Source organism: Phalacrocorax carbo, chromosome 1 (genome assembly GCF_963921805.1).
Source record: "Phalacrocorax carbo chromosome 1, bPhaCar2.1, whole genome shotgun sequence".
Classification (NCBI taxonomy): Eukaryota; Metazoa; Chordata; class Aves; order Suliformes; family Phalacrocoracidae; genus Phalacrocorax; species Phalacrocorax carbo.
This window is the reverse complement of record NC_087513.1, coordinates 57,621,740-57,643,490: the sequence shown is the minus strand read 5'-3', so window position 1 is coordinate 57,643,490 and position 21,751 is coordinate 57,621,740. Positions and strand designations below refer to the sequence as shown.

The following is a 21,751-nucleotide window of genomic DNA, read 5'->3' as shown; positions in this document are numbered from 1 at the left end:
AGCAGAACTGGCTGTGGTGATTCCTAATATGATGCTTTTCCCCCCACCCTGAAAACCAGATCCACTTTTCTCTTTCTTATCTGGTGTTATCACTAAAGCAGCAGCAAAACTTCTTACAATCCTGCTCGTTTTATTTGCCTCAGCTCCTTGTCTCCAGGGAACTGCCAGCGCTGCCTCACCTCCCATGGAGGGAGCAGTGCTGCAAGAGGCAAGGCAAACACTTGGCTGGCTGCAGCACCCCCACCTTTCCCCTCCAAGCTCAGAGTTATAAAAAACTCCAGTGGCAGGCAAGACAAAGGTCTGATTTGCTGTGGACAACAATATCACGTGTGCTCAGGCTAAAAGCTTTGCTCTGAGTCCCAGCTGGGTGTATTCCTGGTTTTGAGGAAAGCTTCCAAGTTGCCTCTAGTTAGCAGACATCATCAGCGACTGAGGTAACTGCAGCAATAAAGAACATTTCATCCGCCTGCTCTTTGGGCATCTTAATGGTCTCCTCAGCAACAAGGCTGTTGAGTGCAGAAGCGTTGGCAGCTGGGTGTACGTGGACACCAAGACTAGGCTGTGAAGACAGGAAGAAACAAGGTAAGTAAACACTAGAGATGAAGGTCACCCGCTCCTCACACAGAGACCACTCTGGAAATTCTCTGCCCTGCCCAGATGCCCCTCCCCAGCCCCTCATCCCCTTGCTATCTCTTTGCAGCACAGCCATTTTATCTGGTATGGGGAAAGGCATGAATTCTGCCACCTTCTCCCCACCAGCTCCATGCTTAGGCAGGAGTGCAGACTGAGCAAGGCTGCTTTTCTTCTTCGAAAAAGATTCCACCTTCCAGCTTGAAGCAATCCGACTGAGATTCTCTCTCCTCTATTTGTACAGCTTCACAGCAACTAACTAGATTTGAAGTTTGGATTTCTAAGCTGTGGGAATCAAGATCAGAAGGTGAGTCAGCAACCATGTGCTTTGATCTGCAAACAGACTGGTGTTTGAATTCAAACAACTTTGTGTTGTCGCTTCTAATTTCAGTACCGGATATAAGAGTACCAGTTACCTAGCCCGGTGCTGTGCCTGGGGCCTGGAACATATGTAAAGAAAGAGGAATGAACCACTCTGAAAAAGAGAGAACTTGGCTGAGGAGTCTGAAAAGGCTGACAGGATTTTATTGAAGTTCAAAATACAAAAAAGTCATATTGTCTCCAACCCCCTCATTATCCTTCCCATCCAGCACATCATAAAGAAGTATCAGTATTCACAGTAACGGCTCCAGCCAAACCACAAGGCTGCTGGTCCCAGCCACAGCATCCAGCACCCAACAGGTGAATCCATCTGAAAGCCATGCATATTTCTGGTATCTCAGCTTTGAACATGGAGGTCCACTTAGCCTTTTCCTGGACAAGAGGCCAGATATTAGAGAACATGCTGACCTGAAGGTATCTGAAGAATGCTCCAAACTGTGGCTGTTGCACGGTCAAGCTGAATCCTAAGAATGGATACTTCCAAACCAGCAGTTCCCAGGCTGTGGGATGGGTATCGCTAGCGGCACACCGTGCATTTTAGGTGTAGCACACAGGTGGGAACTCAGATTGTTACTGGACGTGTTCTTGTGACCCTGCTGCTGTTCGCACCCTACTGATAAGATTTATGGATCCCTGCTCCAAAACAAAGCTATCTGTAGCTTCACTACTAATCACCATGGTGCAGAAGCAGGAGATTAACAAGGGCAATTCCCTGCATCCTTCACAGCTGTATCACTTCAGGCTCACAGCAGAAGTCAGAACTCATTCCACACTTAAAGTCCTGGAGCAGCACCTCTCCATGACAAGCAAGAAACACAGTATGGGTCAGCTCTGCATTTGGTGCTGCTGAGGCAGCCATAAATCCACCTCCATCCCAGCCCAATAATACACCACCTCCTATTGCAACTGGACCTCTTGCCCAAGACTGACAGTAATAGGAAACACCGGAGTGTGGTGCTTTTTTTTTTTTTTTGTAAGATACAGATGTCTGCCTAGAACTGTGCTAAGATTAAGTCGCTCCCCAAACTTTACTCTTGCACCAGGGCAGCTTTGACCTGCTACCTGGGTATTTCTTTACAAGTGTTTCACTGCAGTATTTAAGCACTAATTTGCAGCAGTGATTTAAAAACCAGGGCCAGTGAAAGCTGTTAGTCTAGTGATTAAAAGCTTTGTATCCCATTTGTAACCAGCCAGATTCTCTGTCCCCTGACTGCAAGCTCTGGGGAAGGTTAGGATTAAGCCTCAGTGCATATTTCTCAAGGCAATATGTTTGCTCAGCTGCTACCATGCAGAATTAAGTGTGTGTTCTTCTCACAGCACAAAGCCTTCTGTTGTCCAAGACATCCACTTTCCCCCTCCATGCAATTGAGTAAAGCAGAGGTGGCAAAAAGTGCCTGTTCCAAGCATTTCTGTGATGTTGGTCAGCTGCTGATTGCCCTGGTCAGGACTAGTGACTGCACATGGCATCAGCCACCACCTACACTGAGCTGAAGTGCTTAGGAGAGGCAGAGTATCTCTGGAAGGGGTATCCTATTCAGCGCCAGCCCATCTGATAAAAAGAGCAGCTCTTTTTTTCCAAAAGTCTCAGCTGCAGCACTCTGTTGTCTGTTCTCCAAAGCCTGCTGCCCCCCCAACAAGGCAGCTCTGGCAAGGCCCACAGGGACAGTCTGAGCACCACTGGAGCGTGGATCTGTCAGGAACGGCCGTTGGCAGCAATGTTTATTCAGCGATCTGGGAAGCAAGCTTCAGCTTCCTCTTTTTCTCTATAAGGCTTCTCCTGCTGCATCAGGAAGATGATTTGGAAGCCCATTACCTCTTCTCCATCTTCTGCATCTGCAAGCTGAGTGACGTGAAGCTGGCCAGGAGGTCTGTAACCTCATCCACCTGACAGAATACAATTGGCTGTTAGGCAGTGGAATGCAGTCGTGTGGCTGACCACCAACACAGAAGAGACCCCCGAGCAGCAGGGACCACCCTTGCACCAGGACTGCCCGTAATGCCCACAGTGAGCTTATACTAGGACAGGATCGCTTTGGTCCCTCAACTGTGTAGGAGGGCTCCTGTCCTCACATTCAAACAAGTCCTAATCTAAGGCAATGCCTTAGCTTAGCTTATCCCCGTTCCTCAGCAGGTTGATGCCTGACCTCCGCCTTGCACGATTTAGTCAGTCTTTTAAAACAGAATTGTGTTGCTGCACTATGCACAACTCAACAGTGGTATCAGGGCTGTTTCCTCTAAGCCTATTTCTAAGGACCAATCTTTTGTAGAAAAAACAAACAGGCCCTGCAACCCTGTGCGGTTGTGCTGATCCTGGCCTTAAAATGCCTCTGCCCTTGGCCCACCTGATCTTCAGCTGCTCTGCTGAGCTGCCAGGCAGTGATGCTTTCTGGATTTTGAATTCCAACCCAAAGGAGTACCACGAGTCATCACATAACTTGCCCACTCTACCCAATGTGAGTAAGAACTCTTCCATAACTGGCTTCAGTGTCACCTTGCTCATGCAGTTGCATTCTCCTAAACATAGGAGTCTCAACACAAGCAGGTGAGTCACAGTAGCTCAACGCTGCCTACCTGCTCCTTTGTGCTAGTCATCTGTAACCTGGAGCAGAGGTCATCCAGCTGTTCCTTTTGCTCATGCCTCCCCAGACGCTCTAGGTATTCCCGCAACATCTGGATAATCTGAAACCAAGAGGCAGAAGAGGCAAACATGAGACAGCTGCGCCAGGCTAGGATGTTTTTACAGGAAAAATTAAATTACAGTTAAATTGCCAAGCACAGCCTTGACGCTGTGGTACGTGGCAGAATACATGACCCACAGAGAACAATACATGCAAAGCAGCCGGAGAGCACTAATGGCAGCATCAGAGCCCAGTGAGTCACCAGAGGCGTTGCCCAACCACAGGCGGACTAGTCATGATCCCTATGCCTGGTTTAAGAACAGGGAAGAGAGACAGGCCCAGCTGAAGAAGCACAAGGTCTAGCCCTGAAAGCACCAAGCTTTTTTTAACGTCCAGCTAGCTTCCTTCACTGTGAGGAGCAGGGACTTCCCATTCCAGCAGGATCTGTTTGTGCACTGAAGATGAAAATTTTTGTGGCTCCTATATGGCTCCTGAAGTGAGGCCCACACCCCGTGCATTTGTGATGCAGCCCCCTGTGACTGCTTTCCTATCCCATGCCACCAGGTATCGGAGCAGGGCAGACCGTGCTAGGAATGCAAAGTCCCTGCTGGAATGCGTACGCCATTATCTGAGCTAATGGGGCTATAGCCCCATGCTGTGGTCCCTCTCCTGCCACAAGGCATCTGTCTTACATGGTGGTTGAAGAAAAGAGAGTGCTCCATACAGCCTGAGAATTAAGACATTCAATACATCCTTGGCCTACCAGAGCCAAGAGAGGTCCTGCAAAAATTCAGAGTAGCAGCTGGGAAAAAGGAAGGTCTCTGAAAACAGAAGGAAAAAGTCAAACTCTCCCCCAGAGCAGCTAAGAGCCTACAGACAGGTATTTAAATAAAGGGTGCAGGAGAGTGCCAGGGGCTGCAACATCTTACCGGATCATGGGGCTGTTTCTTTTACCTGTTTCACTTCAAGTCGTACGGCCTCCAGGCTGTGGGAGAGTCCTTCCTGCAGGATGTTTAGCTTTGATTTAGCGAGGTGCAGTGGGGTTCTGCCAGCTCGATCCAAGGCATCAACTCTGGCCCCTGCAAGACACATGAGCAAGGACAGAAAGTGAGGTCTGTCTTCAAGGCTTAGTGTCCCTGGGGAGCAGGGCAGGAATGGAACAGGCTGTAATTGTTATAGAGGAAATGTTACCTCCGCGCAGCAGCGTGGTGATGACAGGAACATGGTTCGTGCAGGCAGCTGGGGAGGGAAAACACAGGACACACGACTCAGAGGCACTAGCAAACAACAAAGGAGTTTCTGCTCAAGTATGGAGCTTGCTGCTTCCCAAAGGGCTCTTCGCCATGGCAAAGAGGAACAGCCCAACTGTTAAGGGTAACCTCACGTAGAAGCCTGGGTACTCTCTCTGGAACAGATGTCATGCTCCTTGGGGCTGGCAGAGGGAGGGAAATGGAATTTCTCTAGCTCTGACCCTTAAACCTTCATGAGGGTTGAAGCTAATGAAAGGCAAAGAGTCCCTCCTAGGCTCTTAAAGCTGGGAATGCATACTGTGATGCACAGGAAATAGGAAGGTGGAGAGGAAAGAAACAGCAAGGTGGTGTTCACCTTACCTGTCTGCATGCAAAGCTTATAGGTATGGCACTTACCCAGGTGTAAGGGGGTGTTTCCCAGCCCATCTCTCTGGTTCGGGTCAGCTCCGTGGTCCAGAAGCAGTCGCACTGGAAACAAGGAAATAGAGCCATGTCAGTGCCTTCCCTTTGCCCTACAGGTCAGGCCCACACAGGTTGCAGGTCCACGCAGCAGCCATCAGGCTGCCCTAAGGATGCTTCTGTTCAGCTCATCAACTTCCTCACAGAAACAGGGGACGGAGGTTTGTGCAGCAATGCAGAAGGAGCCAGCACAAAGTCAGGCAGCACCACTGCCCCTGGGCTCCCTGAGGGGGAAGAACTGGGATTGAGGACAACCAGTACAGCCCTTCCGCACCAGTACAGTCCTAGAGTGGGAGCTCCTGCTCCCCCTTCAGCAGGGGAATGCGGCAAGCCCTGGAGCCAGAGTTCAGCTGGCAGCTTTGTCACAAAACACACAGAAAACAGCAAGCTCTGTCATGTGCTGAACCAAGATAAAGAGCATCCTTTCAAGTCTCTGCCACAGAGAAGTCGGATGACAGAACTTCCCCTCCCCACTCACCGATGTGATCGTTGCCATTGCAGGAGGCAAAGTGCAAGGCTGTCCGGCCTTTGTCGTCTGCAGCACAAGGGTCAGTTCCATCCTCCAAAAGTTGCTGCACTAAGCAGACCAAGGAAGACAAGAAAGCAGGTAAGCTGAAAGGGCACCTGATCAGAAAGGTGTAACGCTACCTGCTCTGCTGTGGTTAGATACACACTCCGCTAGCTGTCAAGTCAGCTGGACTCAAGCCAGCTCCAGCCAGTATCCTGGCTCAGCAGAACCAGCCTAGACAGCGTACCCTCCGCCCTCTGTTACAGCCTTCACCAGCTTCCACATACTGCCATAGAGACAAGCCAACAGCTGCGGTAGCTAAGGCTAAGAATCCATCTAGCCAAATACTCAAGCTCCTACGACAATCAGCAGCAAACACCTACAGAAGAATATAAAAAGATGGCAAGGACGGAGGGCTAACTCTCACAGGCTTTAGTCAGCTGCCCCTCAGGCACTTCCCAAGCCAGAATTAGCATCCTGTGCTTACTAGCCCTCCATGGGCTTTCTCCATGGGTTTGTACAGTCATTTTCTGCATCTGTGTAAACTTTTCACATCAACGTGGATCTGCAGTGAGAAGTTTCACAGTGTAACTCCATGTGCCAAGAAAAAACATCTTGTCACACCTGTTTTGAGTATGTCACTTCCTAGATTTATCTGAAACTCCTAGGTTCTGCCACACTAGCGGTGGCTACTGATTGGGAAGCAGACAGGTGAGTGCATCAACCTGCCAGCAGCAGTGCAAATATATCCTTAGGAGACAATGTATTGAAGTGAGCTAGTGAACAGCCTGAGAAGCCATACCATCATCTACTCACACTTGTTCCCCCTGCTCTTCCACTCAGCTACTTCTTCAGTGCCACCACTGGCATTTCTGGTAATCTGATCTACTGCCTTTCTCAGATAAGAAGGAAAAACCTGCTCACACAGAAAGACAGAGAAACTAGTATGACTCTCCAGCATTGGATATAACAAAGGCAAAGAGACCAAAAAAAGCTGAAAAGATTAGACATAAAAGTAGCACCTACAGTAATATGCGTAAGGGCAACTGTAAGGGCTATCACCTCTGTTGTTTTGAGATTATCCTGATGTAGTAATTAGCGTGCGAGATAAAGTTCATTCTGTAGCTGTTAAAAATACTGACAGAATCACTATATTTTGAGATCTTTCACTGCATATCCTGCAGCCATCAAGACTAACCAGTATTGGAGACAAGAAACTAGGTAGCTCAGACCACTGAAAGTCACCATTGGTCTCAGCTTCCAGAGATTGAATTATAGTCACATATTAATTTCTTCCTGTACACGTACTGCTTTAAGTGTGGTACAGAAGTGAAAGCGACACCTGGAAAGGTGGAAGTGAGGAAGTGAGATTAACAGGGAATTTTTGATACTCCAGAAGAAAAGACAGAGAGACTGACAGTGCCACCAGTGAGAACCATTAGTGGGGAACACTTTACCTAGTCCTCCCCTGAATCCAGTAGGAAATGATATAACCTCTCCCACCCAGTGCCACCACAGGAAAGAGCGAAGATTTTCACTTGTTGATGAAGAATAAATTCATGATCAGACACTTCCTCAAGTTGCACAGCACACAAAAGACAGCAGGACTGTAAAGAGGGGAACCTGTGTATCAAATACAGGTGTAAAACCCTAATACAGATTGAAACCAAGACTTACATAAAGCCTGACTCTTTCATTCTTCCTCTTGACTTGCCCACTGAAGCCAAGCCTTTCTGTACTGACAGAGCTCACAGATGAACTTTATCCATCAGTTCATGAAACAAGGTATATTGTGGAGCCGAAGGGTGAAGCACACCAGACAAAGCCCCATCCTTATATATTGGGAATTTCTACAAGTCAAACAAGTTTCCAATTCTGTTCACAGAATGGCTCGATGAACAGTTAGGCCAGCACAGCTGAGGGGACAGTATAGTATAAGGAGGGACAATGGTAAGGGACAGATAATATATACCAATATCGCTGCTGGAGACTTCATATCAAACCCCACCTAATCTACAGTATAGAGGGGTAAAGGAAGTCACAGAGAGGCCACAAGCCTTCTCTGAAGTCACTGTGAGAGGCAGAGTAAGGCACTGTTCCTGGTTCTGATCTACTGGGTCAGCACTGTCTCATCACACAGGGTATGGTTTAGATAATCGTAACTTTTCCACCTTACCAAAACACTACTGTCTTGCTGCTTACAACTGGGCAAAAATTTACATACCAAAAAAGCTGGATTAGTGCAGTGCTGTTTTAGCTTGAGCAGCTGGAAAACTAACACTATGAACAAGACACAGTGAAAAAGGGAATATTATAACCAGCCTCACTCTGCTCAGAGAACAAAACAAGGCTCCAGAAAAGCAGTTTCTAGTTTTGCTGCATCTAAAGCACCATGTCTGCAAACTAACTGAACCCTCCTCCTCTCCTAAAATAAAGATCCTTGACAACATTGCCCTTCCAGGAAGGAGTCCCAAGCAGGATTGGGCAGAAGCCTTACCTGTGTCCAAGTCGTTGCTGTTGGCAGCTTCACGCAGCCTTTTCAGAGCTATGGAGAAAAGAAAGCAAGTACTGGAAATCACAGAAGAAAAAGGCGCGTTTCCCTACCAAAACATCCCACCCCAGCGCTCCAGCCCAGGTGTAGAGCCCAAACAACGCTGGTGCTGGCTCAGCCCTGAGAAGGGGAGACATGAGATCAAGATGCCAGGCAAGAAGCGCTCTCCTTGTCCCCTCCTGAGACCGGCCACGGGGCTCCCCCATCCCGTAGGGCACCCTCCCCTGGCAGGAGCAAGGCTGCCTTCCCAAAGCTGCCCACCGAGCGGATCCCACCTCCCCCCGGAGGCCCCGCGGACGGGAAGGCCGGAGCTTTACCGGCTCCCCAAATGTGAGGCTCCTCCCTCCCCGCCGGGGCCTGGATGACAGCGCCGGCGCTCCCCGGCCGAAGGACGGGCCGTCCCAGGGAGGGGCGCTCCCCGCCGCTCCCCGCCGCTCCCCGCTCACCGTGGCTCTCCTTCCCCGTAGGCCCCAACCGGCGGTGGAGGCGAGCGGCCCTGCGCAGGCGGCGGGCCGGGATCTTGCCCGCGGGCTCCTCCCGCTGCCACAGGACATGCAGGAAGCCAAGTGGGGCGCCCGCCGCCGCCCCCAGCGCCAGCCCAGCAACCGGCTCCGGTCCCGGCTCCGGTCCCGGCGCCGCGTCGGGCGCCGCCGCTGCCCCGCCGCCACCCTCCATCCCCTCACGGGCCTCCCACGGGGAACGGGGAAGGGAAGGGTCGTCGCTATAGCAACGGGGCGGGGCGGGTCCTCTCGGCCAATAAGAGGCGCCGCACCCTGGTGGGTGCAGCCAATGGGGAGTTAGGGGGACGGGGTAGTAGGAAGGTGAGGGGAGAGGCGACAGGCGGCGCGGGAGGCGGCGGTAGTGCTTCGGCGGGGCTGATGGGTAGGCACGCTCTCCAGTCGGAGTGGGGGGGGCGGGCCATAGACCACATCAGACCCATCGCAGCTCTGCAGGCTGAAGACAGACAGTTGTTTCGACCAGTGGAGGGGCGCATCCCCGCCCGGCGCCGGGCCCGCGTTGCCGCCCGGAGCCCTTTCTCTGCTGCGCTGCGTCGCCGCCATGGCTTACCCGGGGGAGGACTACGACAACGAGGTGCGGGGCGAGGCGGGCCGGGGCCGCGGAGGGGGGCCGGGGCCGCGGGGTCGCGTCCGTGCTGGTCGCTGTGACTCGCTGCCGTCTTCTCTCCGCAGGCCGCCTACGATCCCTACGCCTACCCCAACGACTATGATATGCACACGGGTGAGTGGGGGCCTCGGCCGCGCCGGCCCCGTTACCGCAAGCGTGTATATTCTTCTTGGATGAAATGGAATAACGCAGGGGTTAGTAGCCGTTAAGGAGGGATCGTAGTTAGGAGTGGAAACTAACACCTCAAAGTTTTAACAAGATAGTAAATAATGCTTAGGCCGGATAGGGGGGTATTAGCAATGTGTGCCTCATCAACAAGCACCTCCTCAAAAAAATACATGCCAGTAGAACTTCCAAGGACTGATAGTGGAAATATCCTGCTACAAAGAAGGTTGTGAAAATAAGGGAAGGCCACAAATCAGTCAAAAGTGATAAAAGGGAACATCTTGTCCCAGAAGGTGCTGAAGCACAAAACTGGGGGAAAAGTAATTCTGGCAGGGGAGGAGTGTGACCACCGACTCAATTGAGGGATGAAAGGAGTACCCCACCCACCTACTTTAAGCATATGCAGTGAATTAAAATCACACTGTAGCTTTAAGTTTAAGCAGAGAAGATTCAGACCAATGGAAGAAGAGGATGCTCAGCCAAGGCACGATTATGTATTCTATAGGCATGGTGTGTTAACTTTCATGTATAAATATCAAAAATGAACTCCAGTAGGTGTGCATGTTAGGCAAAAGGATTCCCTGTGCATCCAGTGTGGCAGTAAAGAGAATGCCTGCTTCTTAATGCTATATTGGTGTTAAGAGGTCTATTCCCAATTCCGGTGATGGCCCCTTGCTGGGCCTGCTGGAGCCTGGCTGGGTCTGTAGGTCCAGGACAGGCTGTGCAGCAGCTGCCTCACTGCTCCTCTTTCTCATCAGGAGACCCGAAGCAAGACCTGGCCTATGAGCGCCAGTACGAGCAGCAGACCTACCAGGTGATCCCTGAAGTGATCAAAAACTTCATTCAGTATTTTCACAAGACAGTGTCAGATCTCATTGACCAGAAGGTGTATGAGCTCCAGGCCAGCCGTGTTTCCAGCGATGTTATTGACCAGAAGGTGTATGAGATCCAGGACATCTATGAAAACAGGTACAAAGCCATCCTTCCTGCAAAGGGGAGTCACTGTTTAAACTGTGATGAAAGTGCATTCTGCTCTTAAATGGAAGGGCTGACTACTACCTGTGTTGTTCCAAACTTGGACTTTCTCTAAAATACAGCATGAGGTTTGATTTGATTATTGGGGAGAACCCCAGATATTTCCAGACCATTAGGCTAATGTAAGTATAGGTTAGTTGTGACCTGTGTGAAGGAAAATACCAGTCCTATGCCTATCAGCTACAGAGGCAGCAAAAGGTGACTTTAGTAGTGCTAGTTAGGCGTTTGCAGAGAGCTGTTAGATGTAATTGTTGTGCCTGTTCCCTACAGATAATCCCATTCCTGCTTGTAGCTGTATCACCTTACCATAAAGGGGATGTGAAAGCAGCATACACAACTGTTCCGTACTTCAGCGATAAATTAAAGACTTTAATTGCCTAGTTTGCAATTCTCATTCTTTGCTTCAATGCTGGACTTAGCAAAAGGAGATGGTGGCAGTGTTCTACTCTCATCAATTCCAAGGCCTCTCTATTGTGATCTCTAACTCCAGCACTGTCATATTGAGAAATGGTTTCTAATACCACATGTGTGTCTATCTTTCAGCTGGACAAAGCTGACAGAAAGGTTTTTTAAGAATACCCCATGGCCAGAGGCCGAGGCCATTGCCCCTCAGGTTGGAAATGGTAAGTCTTTTACTTTCTTTGTGCGTGTCAGAGAGAGGAGCTAAATCACTTTTGATACATGAGCGAGCAGGTGTGCTGTGTTGCTGCCACCTGAGTCAGTTGGCTTTGTTCACTCTGGCAACTCCTTCAGCAGATGCCTGGCAAGAAGTCAAACTTGAACGAAGTAACCTTTTCTGCCTCCCTTTATAACTGTGGCAGGGGGGCATGACTGGCATATCCGAGAGACCCAGTTGCCTAGGCCTTGTGGCTTGCTAATGTCCAGCTCTGTCATCTTTTCCAGATGCTGTTTTCCTCATCCTATACAAGGAGCTGTATTACAGGCACATCTACGCCAAAGTCAGCGTGAGTGTTTCTCCCATGTCTTCCTGTTGGTCATGTGCTGGTTTCTCTGTGCCATAAAGCTTGCCAAATCCTGCTGCCACCATGATATCAGTGGTTCCACAATTTTTGCAAGACAGGATTGGATAGGTTTTTGAGCAGTAAGTCAAGCTGCTTTTAGGGAAGCTTAAAATTCTTGCCTTTTGTTACTTTAATGATTTGCTGATTGCTGAAAAGCAAGAAAGACTTGACTGTCTTTTTGAGGCTCGTTAGCGGTCTCATCAAGCTTGATTGTAATGAGTGTGCAGGTTTCCCTGGAAACTTACATCAATCAGAAGGCGTGGCCTAAATTTTCAGGAGGCTGTTGTGTAAAAGTTTGTAACTGACATCAAAGGTAGTGGTTAGTGAGTTCGGGAAGAAGGAGGTCTTGGGAGGTCATGTAATTTTCTTTTCGATAGAGCTGTAATTGCAAGACCTATAGATCAGCTGGATTTGTGTGTTTCTTTGACTCTGTTTTTTGGATTAGCAGGTGGGTGAGAGGGGGGTGTCACAGGAGGAAGGTACATTGTGATTAAAAAAAACCACATGGGGTCAGAGAGCCTTGCAGAGAGGGAAATGTGGGCACTATAAAGGATACAGGAGAAGGAAATGAAAGGAATAAGGTTCTGTAAAACAAAACAAACCTAAGGTTTTTTTCATAAGCTAATTTGAAGTCAGTGAGAAAATCACAGTATTCTTGGTTTATTAAGGAAAGAAGCTGAACAGAGCCATAACTTATGGCGTATATAAGTAATAACTGCAGTTTTGTTGTGGACCAGAGGGTGGAGAAATAGGCACTTTAAAAAGGCTGCTGTATTAACCCAAGCCATGCTTTAACAGGATAGACTGGTTTCTCAAATTGTGCTGTTAGTGGTTCTCAGACTGCCCTCCAGTGCCTCCAGGTGAAGCAAGGGAGATGATTCTAGGTAGAGGGTGATTCCCTACTGTGTTTACTGGTCTTTCAAAGCATTTAGAAACACTGTCCAGAAGCAGAATTGTTGATTTATGAAGGCCTCTCGTGAGGGGAGAAGGAAAGCTGTTGAAGGTAATAGGAAGCTCTTAAGTCTGGATGGCAGAGAGGAGGACAAGGAAGGTTAATGCATGCTATTCACAAAGGTTTGAGTGCTCAGTTCTCCTTGGAGAAGCTACCTCTACATGAAAAGTCAGCCCTATCTATGTCAGCCCCTTCTATGGGACAATAGTGATACAATTTTAGGTTTTCTGGGTGGTGCTGCTGGGTGTCCTGGTTGGGCATTGGCTCTAACACTTCTGAAATAGACCATCTACTGCTGTGACTGTCCTTCATACGCTGTTGCCTGTAAACTCAATCCTGGCGTGCTTGAAACTAAGCAGGCTGTGCTGACTTCTCATTGCAGGGGGGCCCCACACTGGAGCAGAGGTTTGAATCCTATTACAACTACTGCAATCTCTTCAACTACATCCTCAGTGAGTTACTGCAATTAATTTCTGGTTTGTGAATTTTGGAGGGGGAGAGTGGATGGAGAGGGCAGAGCTGGAGGAAGGGTCAGAAGAAGTGGAACATGTTTGTCTGTTAATCGTATAGGGAGAAGTAGCCTTCAAGCTTTCCATATGTTTGAGTTTGCTGAATGAAAAGCACTTTACATCTATGCATTTAAAACCACAAAAAGCACAAATAGTTTCCAGTGCTTTCTGAAATACTGTAAAGAATAAAACTAAACTTATTTAGCTTTGTCGTGCTGAGAACTTGCATGAGAGATTGCTGACCTGAGTTGAAATAATCTGTGGTCTAAGATCTTGACGCTAGAAAATATCTTTATTAAAAAGCAAAGTGAAGCTGTGAGCTAGAGAAAACTAGAGTGTTTCACAACCATTTACTGCTGTTGACTCCCCTTGGAACAAATTTTAGTGTTTGTTTGACTCCCTGCCAGACTTCTTGCGGAGAATAGATTGGTTAGGATAAACCCCTACAGTCTGTGCGCAGCTTCTGAGAATTGCTGCTGCTGAGCCGTCACACTCCAGAGATTAACCCCATACATGCTCATATTCTTTGCAACTGAAGGCAGTTGAGGGAGCTGAAGCTACATATCACTGCCATACTGGAAGCTTCATTCATCTGCTGCTGCATCTCCCATTTCAGGGAAATTCTTGTGTTCTCTACATTTGTCTATTCCTTCAATTCTGCTGCTGTTTTTGATCAAGGTACTAAGCCTCTCATCTGTTACTTATGTTTTTCTGCAGATGCTGATGGCCCTGCTCCTCTGGAACTGCCTAACCAGTGGCTCTGGGATATCATTGATGAATTCATATACCAGGTATATGTCTATAAGACTGGGCTATTTTGGGGTGGCGGTGGCCTTGCCTCTATTAGCACTATAAATTTTCCATCTCCTCTCTCTGTGATTTTCATTGCTAGGATACCATTGCAGGTCAAAAAACTTTGAGCGCTGTTATTCCTGCACCACCAGGTAGATGAAGTAGCTGTATAGATTTTTAAGTTAGAGGGAGCTCTTTAGGGATATATCTTTTGATATTTCTGCTTCAGTTGCTGTTTAGGGAATTTTTTTTTCTAACTCACCTTCAGTTCTGTGCAAAGCAGCCTGACTGAAGTCTGCTGTAATCGTAAAGGCCTTATGATAATACTTGTTCAAATTAGTTTTATTGTGTTCTATGGTTTTACTTTAGTTTTGTATTTCTTAGTCAGTAGGGCCTTTATACTTGCACTGAGAGATTGCTGAGCTGATTTGAAATCACATATGGTCTAAGATCTTGATGTTAGGAAATATTTTCCCATTTATTGTTCTGAAGAAAGCGATACAGATCTCAAGTGCTATTGGTTTTTCTCTAGAGATTACTTTCTCTGTAACTCTTTATTATAAAGCTGCCTGGAATTCCTCAAGTGCAGCCTTGTCAAGCTTGAGGATGAAAAAAGATGTGTGCATCTAGAAAAAGATGTGTGTATGTGTGCGGGCACATCTTATGACTTGGTCATTCTCTTTGCTACCTGTTTCAGACAGCAAATTTGTGTTTAGTTGCCTGTCCTAATTGTCTAAGAGATCCTTCTCTGCTTCGTTCTGTCTTCTGGCCTTTTCCTTCTGCACTATATAAATTTTTTTCTAGGAGCTTTAAAGGTGCCATTTGGATTGCCAGGTGATCTCACATGAAACTCTTTTTCATGTGACTTGTACCTTATTGTAATGCATTTGTGTGATCAACTTGTAAGCTTACTGCACTTAGCTGAATATCTCCAAACTAGGTTCTCATCATTGAATCTCTGCCTTTTCCTGTAGTTCCAGTCTTTCAGCCAGTACCGCTGCAAGACAGCCAAGAAGTCTGAAGAGGAAATTGATTTCCTTCGTTCCAACCCCAAGATCTGGAATGTCCACAGTGTCCTTAATGTGCTGCACTCTCTAGTGGACAAATCCAACATCAACCGGCAGCTGGAGGTCTATACAAGTGGAGGTGAGCTAGCTGGGTGAAGCCAAGCAAGACTGGTGTCTGCACTGCCTTGCTTTGATTTGACCAAGCTCAGTTAGCTTTGTTTGGGAGCTGGATCAAACACTTAATCAGTGGATGGATTGACTGGGAACAGGTTCTGTTGGCCTTACGTGAGAAGTGATGGTGATTACACTTGAGGTCTTGCTCCCTCTGCGTGTAAACATAGAGGTGTTGAACGGGAAGCTTGCTTCCTTGGAGGAAAGCATCATGGTTCCTTTTTTCCCTAGGTGACCCTGAAAGTGTGGCTGGTGAATATGGTCGCCACTCCCTCTACAAGATGCTGGGCTATTTCAGCCTGGTTGGGCTGCTGCGTCTGCACTCTCTGCTAGGGGATTACTACCAAGCAATTAAGGTTCTGGAGAACATCGAGCTCAACAAGAAGGTAATACAATGTGTTTTAAACCCTCCATTGCAGTTTTCCAAATACGTCTGTTCAAACATGCTGGAAAAAGATTGCCATAATGAATCTTCCAGCTGAGGAGCTGTTTGTAGCTGTTGTAGTTGTCAGGAGTTTGTAGTTGAACACAGCTGGAGCTTTGGCATTAAATCAAGCCATATGATAATGCCATGTTGCTGTTGCAGCACAAATGCCAAGTTTTTTAGGAGGTTTGCTGTGTTGTGCAAGGCAGTGTTGTTATAGGGGATATTATTTGAACTGTAAGCAGTAGCGCAGTGGTAGCTGAACGCATTGTTCCCACCTTGGTCAATGGCTCATTCCTTTATTTTTGACTCTGGTTCTCAGTATGCCCACTCCCACCTCATGTTTTTGCCCTAGAATTGGTGCTGCTTCTGGTAACAGTGGCTCACAGGAGTCCAGCTGCAGTATGGGCTTGGCCCCAGGGTTGGCACAGGTCTATGTATGTGTTGTCTGGCACAGGACGTGGAGTGAAAGGGGGGGAAAGGGAGCTGAGCAAAGCAATATCAGGCACAGTGCAAGAGTCCTCTGCTTGCAGGAAGCAGAAACTGGAACAGATAGGAAACTGGATGATCTAATAAATGGTGAAGAAGTTGTTGCAGGGATGGGTGGGAGGTGAGGTATCCTGAATTAACCCTCTCCTTTCTATATTTGGGATGGGAGTGAAAGCAGAGGTGGCTGGATTCTGGGTAACGAGTTGTTTGGATCAAAGGTGGTTGTCTTCCCCTCTAACATAGCGTGTTGATCCTTCCTTCTCAGAGCATGTACTCCCGAGTGCCCGAGTGCCAGGTGACCACCTATTACTACGTGGGCTTTGCATACCTAATGATGCGTCGTTACCAGGATGCCATCCGTGTCTTTGCCAATATCCTCCTCTACATACAGAGGACCAAGAGCATGTTTCAGAGGACAACCTACAAGTACGAGATGGTAAGAGATAGAATAGGTCTAGACTTACCAAAACAAAAATCTGCTGCCGCCTTTCCTGCCCCTTCTCTGTCACATGATAACCTACATCTGATAGTCCAGCCTTATTTTCCTGGAATATACCGGTGGTGGTGGCTGTGGATTAGGGATCCTTTGAACTCCTTTGCCATGACTGGCAATATTTTCTCTTAGCTGTATTGCTAGTTCCTTTGGTTGTTCACCATACAGTTACCCTGGCTCCATCTGCACTCTCCCTCTAGGCAGTGTTGTTAATGAATATCAGTTGCTATGATATTCTTGTCGATGGTTCTTCAAACTCAGTCCTTTTCCTAGTTCAGTTCTGCATTTCAGGTTACTGTCATTGTCGGATATATTTCCATTATCAGATAATCATTCACAGACTGTTTTAATTCGGCATGGCTGAAACAAAGCTCCTTTCTCTTTCCACCTAAGCTGTCTCTACTGCCCGTTTTACCCCCTGCTGCTGCTGTCTCCTTTTCATCCTTATGATTCATTTCTAACTCTTTGTGTAGCCAAATCCTGCTGTTCTTAATTCCATGACACTTCAAAAATTTGGTATGTCTGTTTCAGCCACACAGCTGTCTGCTTCATCCTACACTCATCTTCTCAGTCTTTTCTTCATTGGCCTCCCTGATAACTGTCCCTTGTGAGGAGATGGTTGTTAAACTATCAGCCTTGTGTCCTCTGCCCTTTTTTGCACCAAAGCAGTCAAACCTGCTTCTGGACATCGAGGCTCTGTATGGCTCTGGATACATTCACTCTGTACTTTCCTCTTGTCCAGCCCTCTTTTTGATTGATGAGAGCCTTGATATGGCATTCATCCATCTGCTTTGCCCAGAGGCACTGCTGCTTTGTGCTGTTCCCTGAGTATTAAGACCATCAGTGCTCTGGGTAAAGGGTCTTTCTCTCAGAAATGCAGCTTCCAGCTCCTTCCAGCACCATAAAGCCTGAGCACATTGGCAAGCTAACAAGTTCTTCTCTTTGCCTCAGATTAATAAGCAGAACGAGCAGATGCATGCACTCCTGGCCATCGCCCTCACCATGTACCCCATGCGCATAGATGAGAGCATCCACCTGCAGCTGCGAGAGAAGTACGGGGATAAGATGCTGCGCATGCAGAAGGGTGATGCACAAGTCTATGAGGAGCTCTTCAGTTATGCTTGTCCCAAGTTCCTGTCCCCCGTGGTGCCCAACTATGACAATGTGCACCCCAACTACCACAAGGAGCCCTTCTTGCAGCAGCTCAAAGTCTTTGCTGATGAGGTTCAGCAGCAGGCCCAGCTGTCCACCATCCGTAGCTTCCTCAAGCTCTACACCACCATGCCTGTGGCAAAGCTGGCTGGCTTCTTAGACCTCACAGAGCAGGAGTTTCGTATCCAGCTGCTTGTTTTCAAACACAAGATGAAGAACCTGGTATGGACCAGTGGCATATCTGCCCTGGACGGGGAGTTCCAGTCTGCCTCTGAGGTTGACTTCTATATTGACAAGGTTGGTATCTGCCCCTTGATGGCTAGGAAATTCCTTCACCCAGGAAATTCTGGAATTGGCAGCACCTGGTTTTGTTCCAGCCTGTAGGAAACATCCCCTCCTCCTTTGCCACTTGGCTGCCCACAGTGAAGCTGTAGCCCTGCTTGGTAGAAGTGTCAGTGGATGAACAGTGATGGGATATCGCAGGCAGCTTTGATAGTTGTTGTACCAGGGAAACAAAGGTCCCAGATCTCTTCCCCAGGACAGAGAGAACTATCTGTCAGTGCTCTCAGGAGGTGACAGCTGGGTGATGAGTAGTGCTGTCAGTGTGTCAGGTGGTATTGTCAGCCTTGTAGGTCTCTGCCAAATCTCCCCTTTGCTTGACAAAGCAGGGATCTTGCTTGGTCATATTACAGGTCTGTTTTTCACTGGAGCAGCATTTAGCCCTGTCTGCTCTAGGCGGAATCTAAACACAAGGTATGGTCCTTTCACCCTCCTGGTCTTGGAGTTCCAGGCAGTAGGAAGTGCTGGAAGGAGTCTTTTAGGACTTCATGTTTTTGAAGATGATAACATTTGGTCTCTTGCTAGGAAAGAGACCGGATTGCCCCTTGTTCTTGGTCCTTAGAGCAGATCTCTTCCTGCAAGGTCTCGTGCTTTGTCTTCCCTGTTTACCTGAACCAAACTGCCCTATGTCTGACTGACTTGCATTGCAGCCTAGCTCTCCTGGTAGGTAGCACTACTCTTAAGTGCTGGTAGAGGGAAGCAGAGCATGAGTCGGGGTTGGGACTGTCAAACTGCTTCAAAGAGGGATGAAAATAGGCAGAGAGTGCAAGAATGTGGGAAGTGAATACTATGTGAATTTGAAACCCATCCCAGGCAAAGGTATAAGGAAGGCAGCCCATGGAAAACTAAATGGTTGCTGTGGGACTAGCATGGGTCAGGCATGTGTGATGCTGAACCAGGGCTGGAGTGAAGCCCTTTTGGTTGCTTCTGTTTGGCAGTGCTTGCTGTCTCCCTGCTAGCGCAGTCCTTTCCCTGACCTCATGCTGTTCCCTCCCCAGGACATGATCCACATTGCAGACACAAAGGTTGCTCGACGCTATGGGGACTTCTTCATCCGCCAGATCCACAAGTTTGAGGAGGTGAGGCCTGGGTGGGAGAGCTGCAGCAAGCATGGGGCTGTGCAGGGCCTGGAGGAGGCATGCTTAGTGAGACAGCTGTGCGATGCCTTGCTGGGGTGAGCCCCAGCTCTGCAAGGCACTGAGCCGAAGGCAGGTGGTTTAAGCAGCAGCTGCTAGCTTTTGAGGAATGTAAAGTTTTTGTCAGAAGTGTTCATTCAGTTGAGCCACGGTGGAAAAGGGGGAGGGTTTTACTGTGTAAGGGTGCTGCCTCCATTGTCCCTAGACAACTGTGGTGTTCCTGTCAGTAGCACAACCAAAATCATATCTTTATGTTCATAACTATGGCTCTAGAAAGTGGTCTCAAAGATTTCTGGAGCATAGATGACTTGAGCATTGTGCTCAGCCAGGAGGTAACGTTCTTGTCACTGCTCCACTCTCCTGACAGAGGCTGCTGTGCACTGGAAACTTGGGCAGCAAAATCCTGAGATGTGGGGACTTGAGCAATACAGGGTTGCGATACCACTGCTGGAAGTTCGCACCCTCTCTTCTCCCCACATCTTCCTCTGCTGTCTTGGAGAGGAGGAGGGAGTCTTAACTAGTTCCCCTTCTACTTCCCACTGCACTTGCGTGAGAACTCTTTTTGTCAGATTTGTAGAGGAAGGAGTAGAGGCATTGGATAAAGGCTGCTGAAGGTTATGGTCTATGTCAATCACTATGTATTTTTCTGACCTGTGCTTTCTCTAATTCCAGCTGAACCGAACCCTGAAGAAGATGGGGCAAAGGCCCTAAAAATTCTGTGGATGCACTGATTGGCCTGAGCAGAGAAGTGGGTGGGAGAGATTATTCTCTTTGTGGCGAGGGAGGGGAGCTCAGGCTTCTGGCATTTCTGGAATCTCCTGTGACTCTGAAGGTTTTTTGTACTTAAATAAGCAGATTTGTTTGGCTCAAACTATGCTACGAAGGACAAGACATCTAATAAATCAGTGGAATTTTCCTGGTAAGCATTCAGTATCTGACACTCATTTAGTTTTCTTCTCTGTCGAAGAACATAATTGCATCTGGAGACATGGACAGCTGCTGCTGGTTTGTGCTCTTTGGTCCATGCTCTTGCAGGGAACAGTGGGGAGCAGATCTCCTTCTGTGCTCTTTACAGAGCATGTGCAGAGTGAACAGGGAAGGCTGCAGAACTGATTAACAGGGAGAAAATTAGCTGTTCCACAGTGTTTCCACAGGATATGGAAAGAGATACAGCCTAAAGTATTTCCTTTTAGCTCTTGCCCCACACATTGAATGAACCTGAGTTGTAGTTGCTTTCCTAGTGGTTGCATTTTTGCCTTCCCGACCTGCTCCCCCCCCCTTTTTTTTTTGTTTTAGTTGCTGTGAAGTAGAAACGCTCCAAAGTGGATTGACAAGTGTTTAAAGGAAAGGGGAGGATTTTTGTAAACATTCAACCAGTATTAACTTTGGTCATCTGATGAGATGTCCTTGCTGGAGGTTGTGTGTTATTTCAGCACAAGTGATGCCCAAGTCATGGCCCTTAATTTAATGGAGTTCAGTTTCTCCAGAAAAATACCTGAGGGCATTTAATTTATTAAAACACTTCAAATGCTAGTTTTTCCAGCTCTCCAGCTACTTTGGGTTCTTCAAGGAAAGCTTCCAGTGCCTTGAAAGAGAAAAAACTAGCGCTATAAAGGGAAATCAAGGAGCTGTAAATATTGGGGCAGAGAATGCAAAGAATGAATTGCATCTCATCTGCCATCCACACCCTCTGTCTCCTCTGCTTTGGCTTTCTCTAAATAGTTTGGTGTTTGAGTGGTAGAAACAGGTGCAAGAGAAAAACCTGTGTGTGTCAGAGGAAAGCTACACAAAGCGTGCTTCATATATACCATCTGCCTCTTTGTACCGCTCCCTCTCATTCCTTTCCACTGAGAGAGGGGTCCTAGCAGTCCAGCTTGGCTTTGTACGCAATTCTGTTTAGAAGACAGGAATAATTAGCCTTTGTCAGATTATACACCGTGTCTGAATGAGGGTCAAATTTCTAGTGTCCTAGATATTGCTCAGAAGCGAGCTGTTTCCCATCCCGAAGTCGTGTAACTCAGGCAGGCAGGGTACAGGCAGCACAGGGTGAGATTAAACAGGCAACTTCTGTTGGCCTTCTAGCTGCTGCCACTAGCATTATGCGTGCTGAGAACTTACTGCTTCCAGTTCTGAAGGGTCTGAGGCAGCCATATCATTATGAAATCAAAGGACTAAGATGCCACTGCATTGCAGCAGCCCACGGGAGCTGGGTTTGTACCAAGAGAATCTTTTTATTTTCAGGGCTGGCACTTTTGCCTGTGTATATTTACCAACAGCAGCTCAGTGAGCATAGCTGTCAACAGCAACTCTCCTCCTACTTTTTTGTTACCCAAAGCCTAAATCTTTCCTAGAACATGTGCTAAGATAGATGTGATGTACAACAGGAGAACCTCTGGCAGGGTGGTATCTCCGTGATCAGTTCTAGTTCATAGCATAGCAAAGGAATCCAATATGTTACTGGGATTTGGTCTGTTTTTAATCTGTGATTGGCATGTTGGAATTAGACTTCTAACACATGTAGGTATCATCTTAAACCCTCCAAT

At 47.8% G+C, this 21,751-nt stretch overlaps 2 protein-coding genes across 3 annotated transcripts; one reads left to right on the top strand and one right to left on the bottom strand.

Moving 5' to 3' along the window:
* Window positions 1-1,126: 1,126 nt before the first annotated feature.
* ANKRD54 (ankyrin repeat domain 54) lies at window positions 1,127-9,113 on the bottom strand. Its single transcript, XM_064454722.1, has 8 exons — window positions 8,844-9,113; window positions 8,344-8,391; window positions 5,817-5,915; window positions 5,276-5,347; window positions 4,821-4,868; window positions 4,584-4,708; window positions 3,583-3,690; window positions 1,127-2,895 (listed from the first exon to the last, which is right to left on the bottom strand). Exons 1-8 carry the CDS (start codon window positions 9,070-9,072, stop codon window positions 2,821-2,823), a joined length of 804 nt encoding a protein of 267 aa, XP_064310792.1. The 5' UTR covers window positions 9,073-9,113; the 3' UTR covers window positions 1,127-2,820.
* Window positions 9,114-9,264: 151 nt separating this feature from the next.
* On the top strand, window positions 9,265-20,131 carry EIF3L (eukaryotic translation initiation factor 3 subunit L). 2 transcript variants are annotated; one of them, XM_064454700.1, is made up of 13 exons: window positions 9,265-9,489; window positions 9,588-9,636; window positions 10,446-10,656; window positions 11,266-11,345; window positions 11,626-11,687; window positions 13,079-13,148; window positions 13,923-13,996; window positions 14,972-15,143; window positions 15,407-15,561; window positions 16,354-16,524; window positions 17,533-18,030; window positions 19,071-19,151; window positions 19,881-20,131. In XM_064454700.1, the coding sequence occupies exons 1-13, from the start codon at window positions 9,457-9,459 to the stop codon at window positions 19,917-19,919; spliced, it is 1,695 nt and encodes a 564-aa protein (XP_064310770.1). In that variant the 5' UTR covers window positions 9,265-9,456; the 3' UTR covers window positions 19,920-20,131. The 2 variants fall into 2 exon arrangements, with proteins under 2 accessions (XP_064310770.1, XP_064310779.1); XM_064454709.1 differs by lacking the exons at window positions 9,265-9,489; window positions 9,588-9,636; window positions 11,266-11,345 and having other exon boundaries at window positions 10,451-10,656.
* The last annotated feature ends 1,620 nt before the right edge of the window (window positions 20,132-21,751 follow it).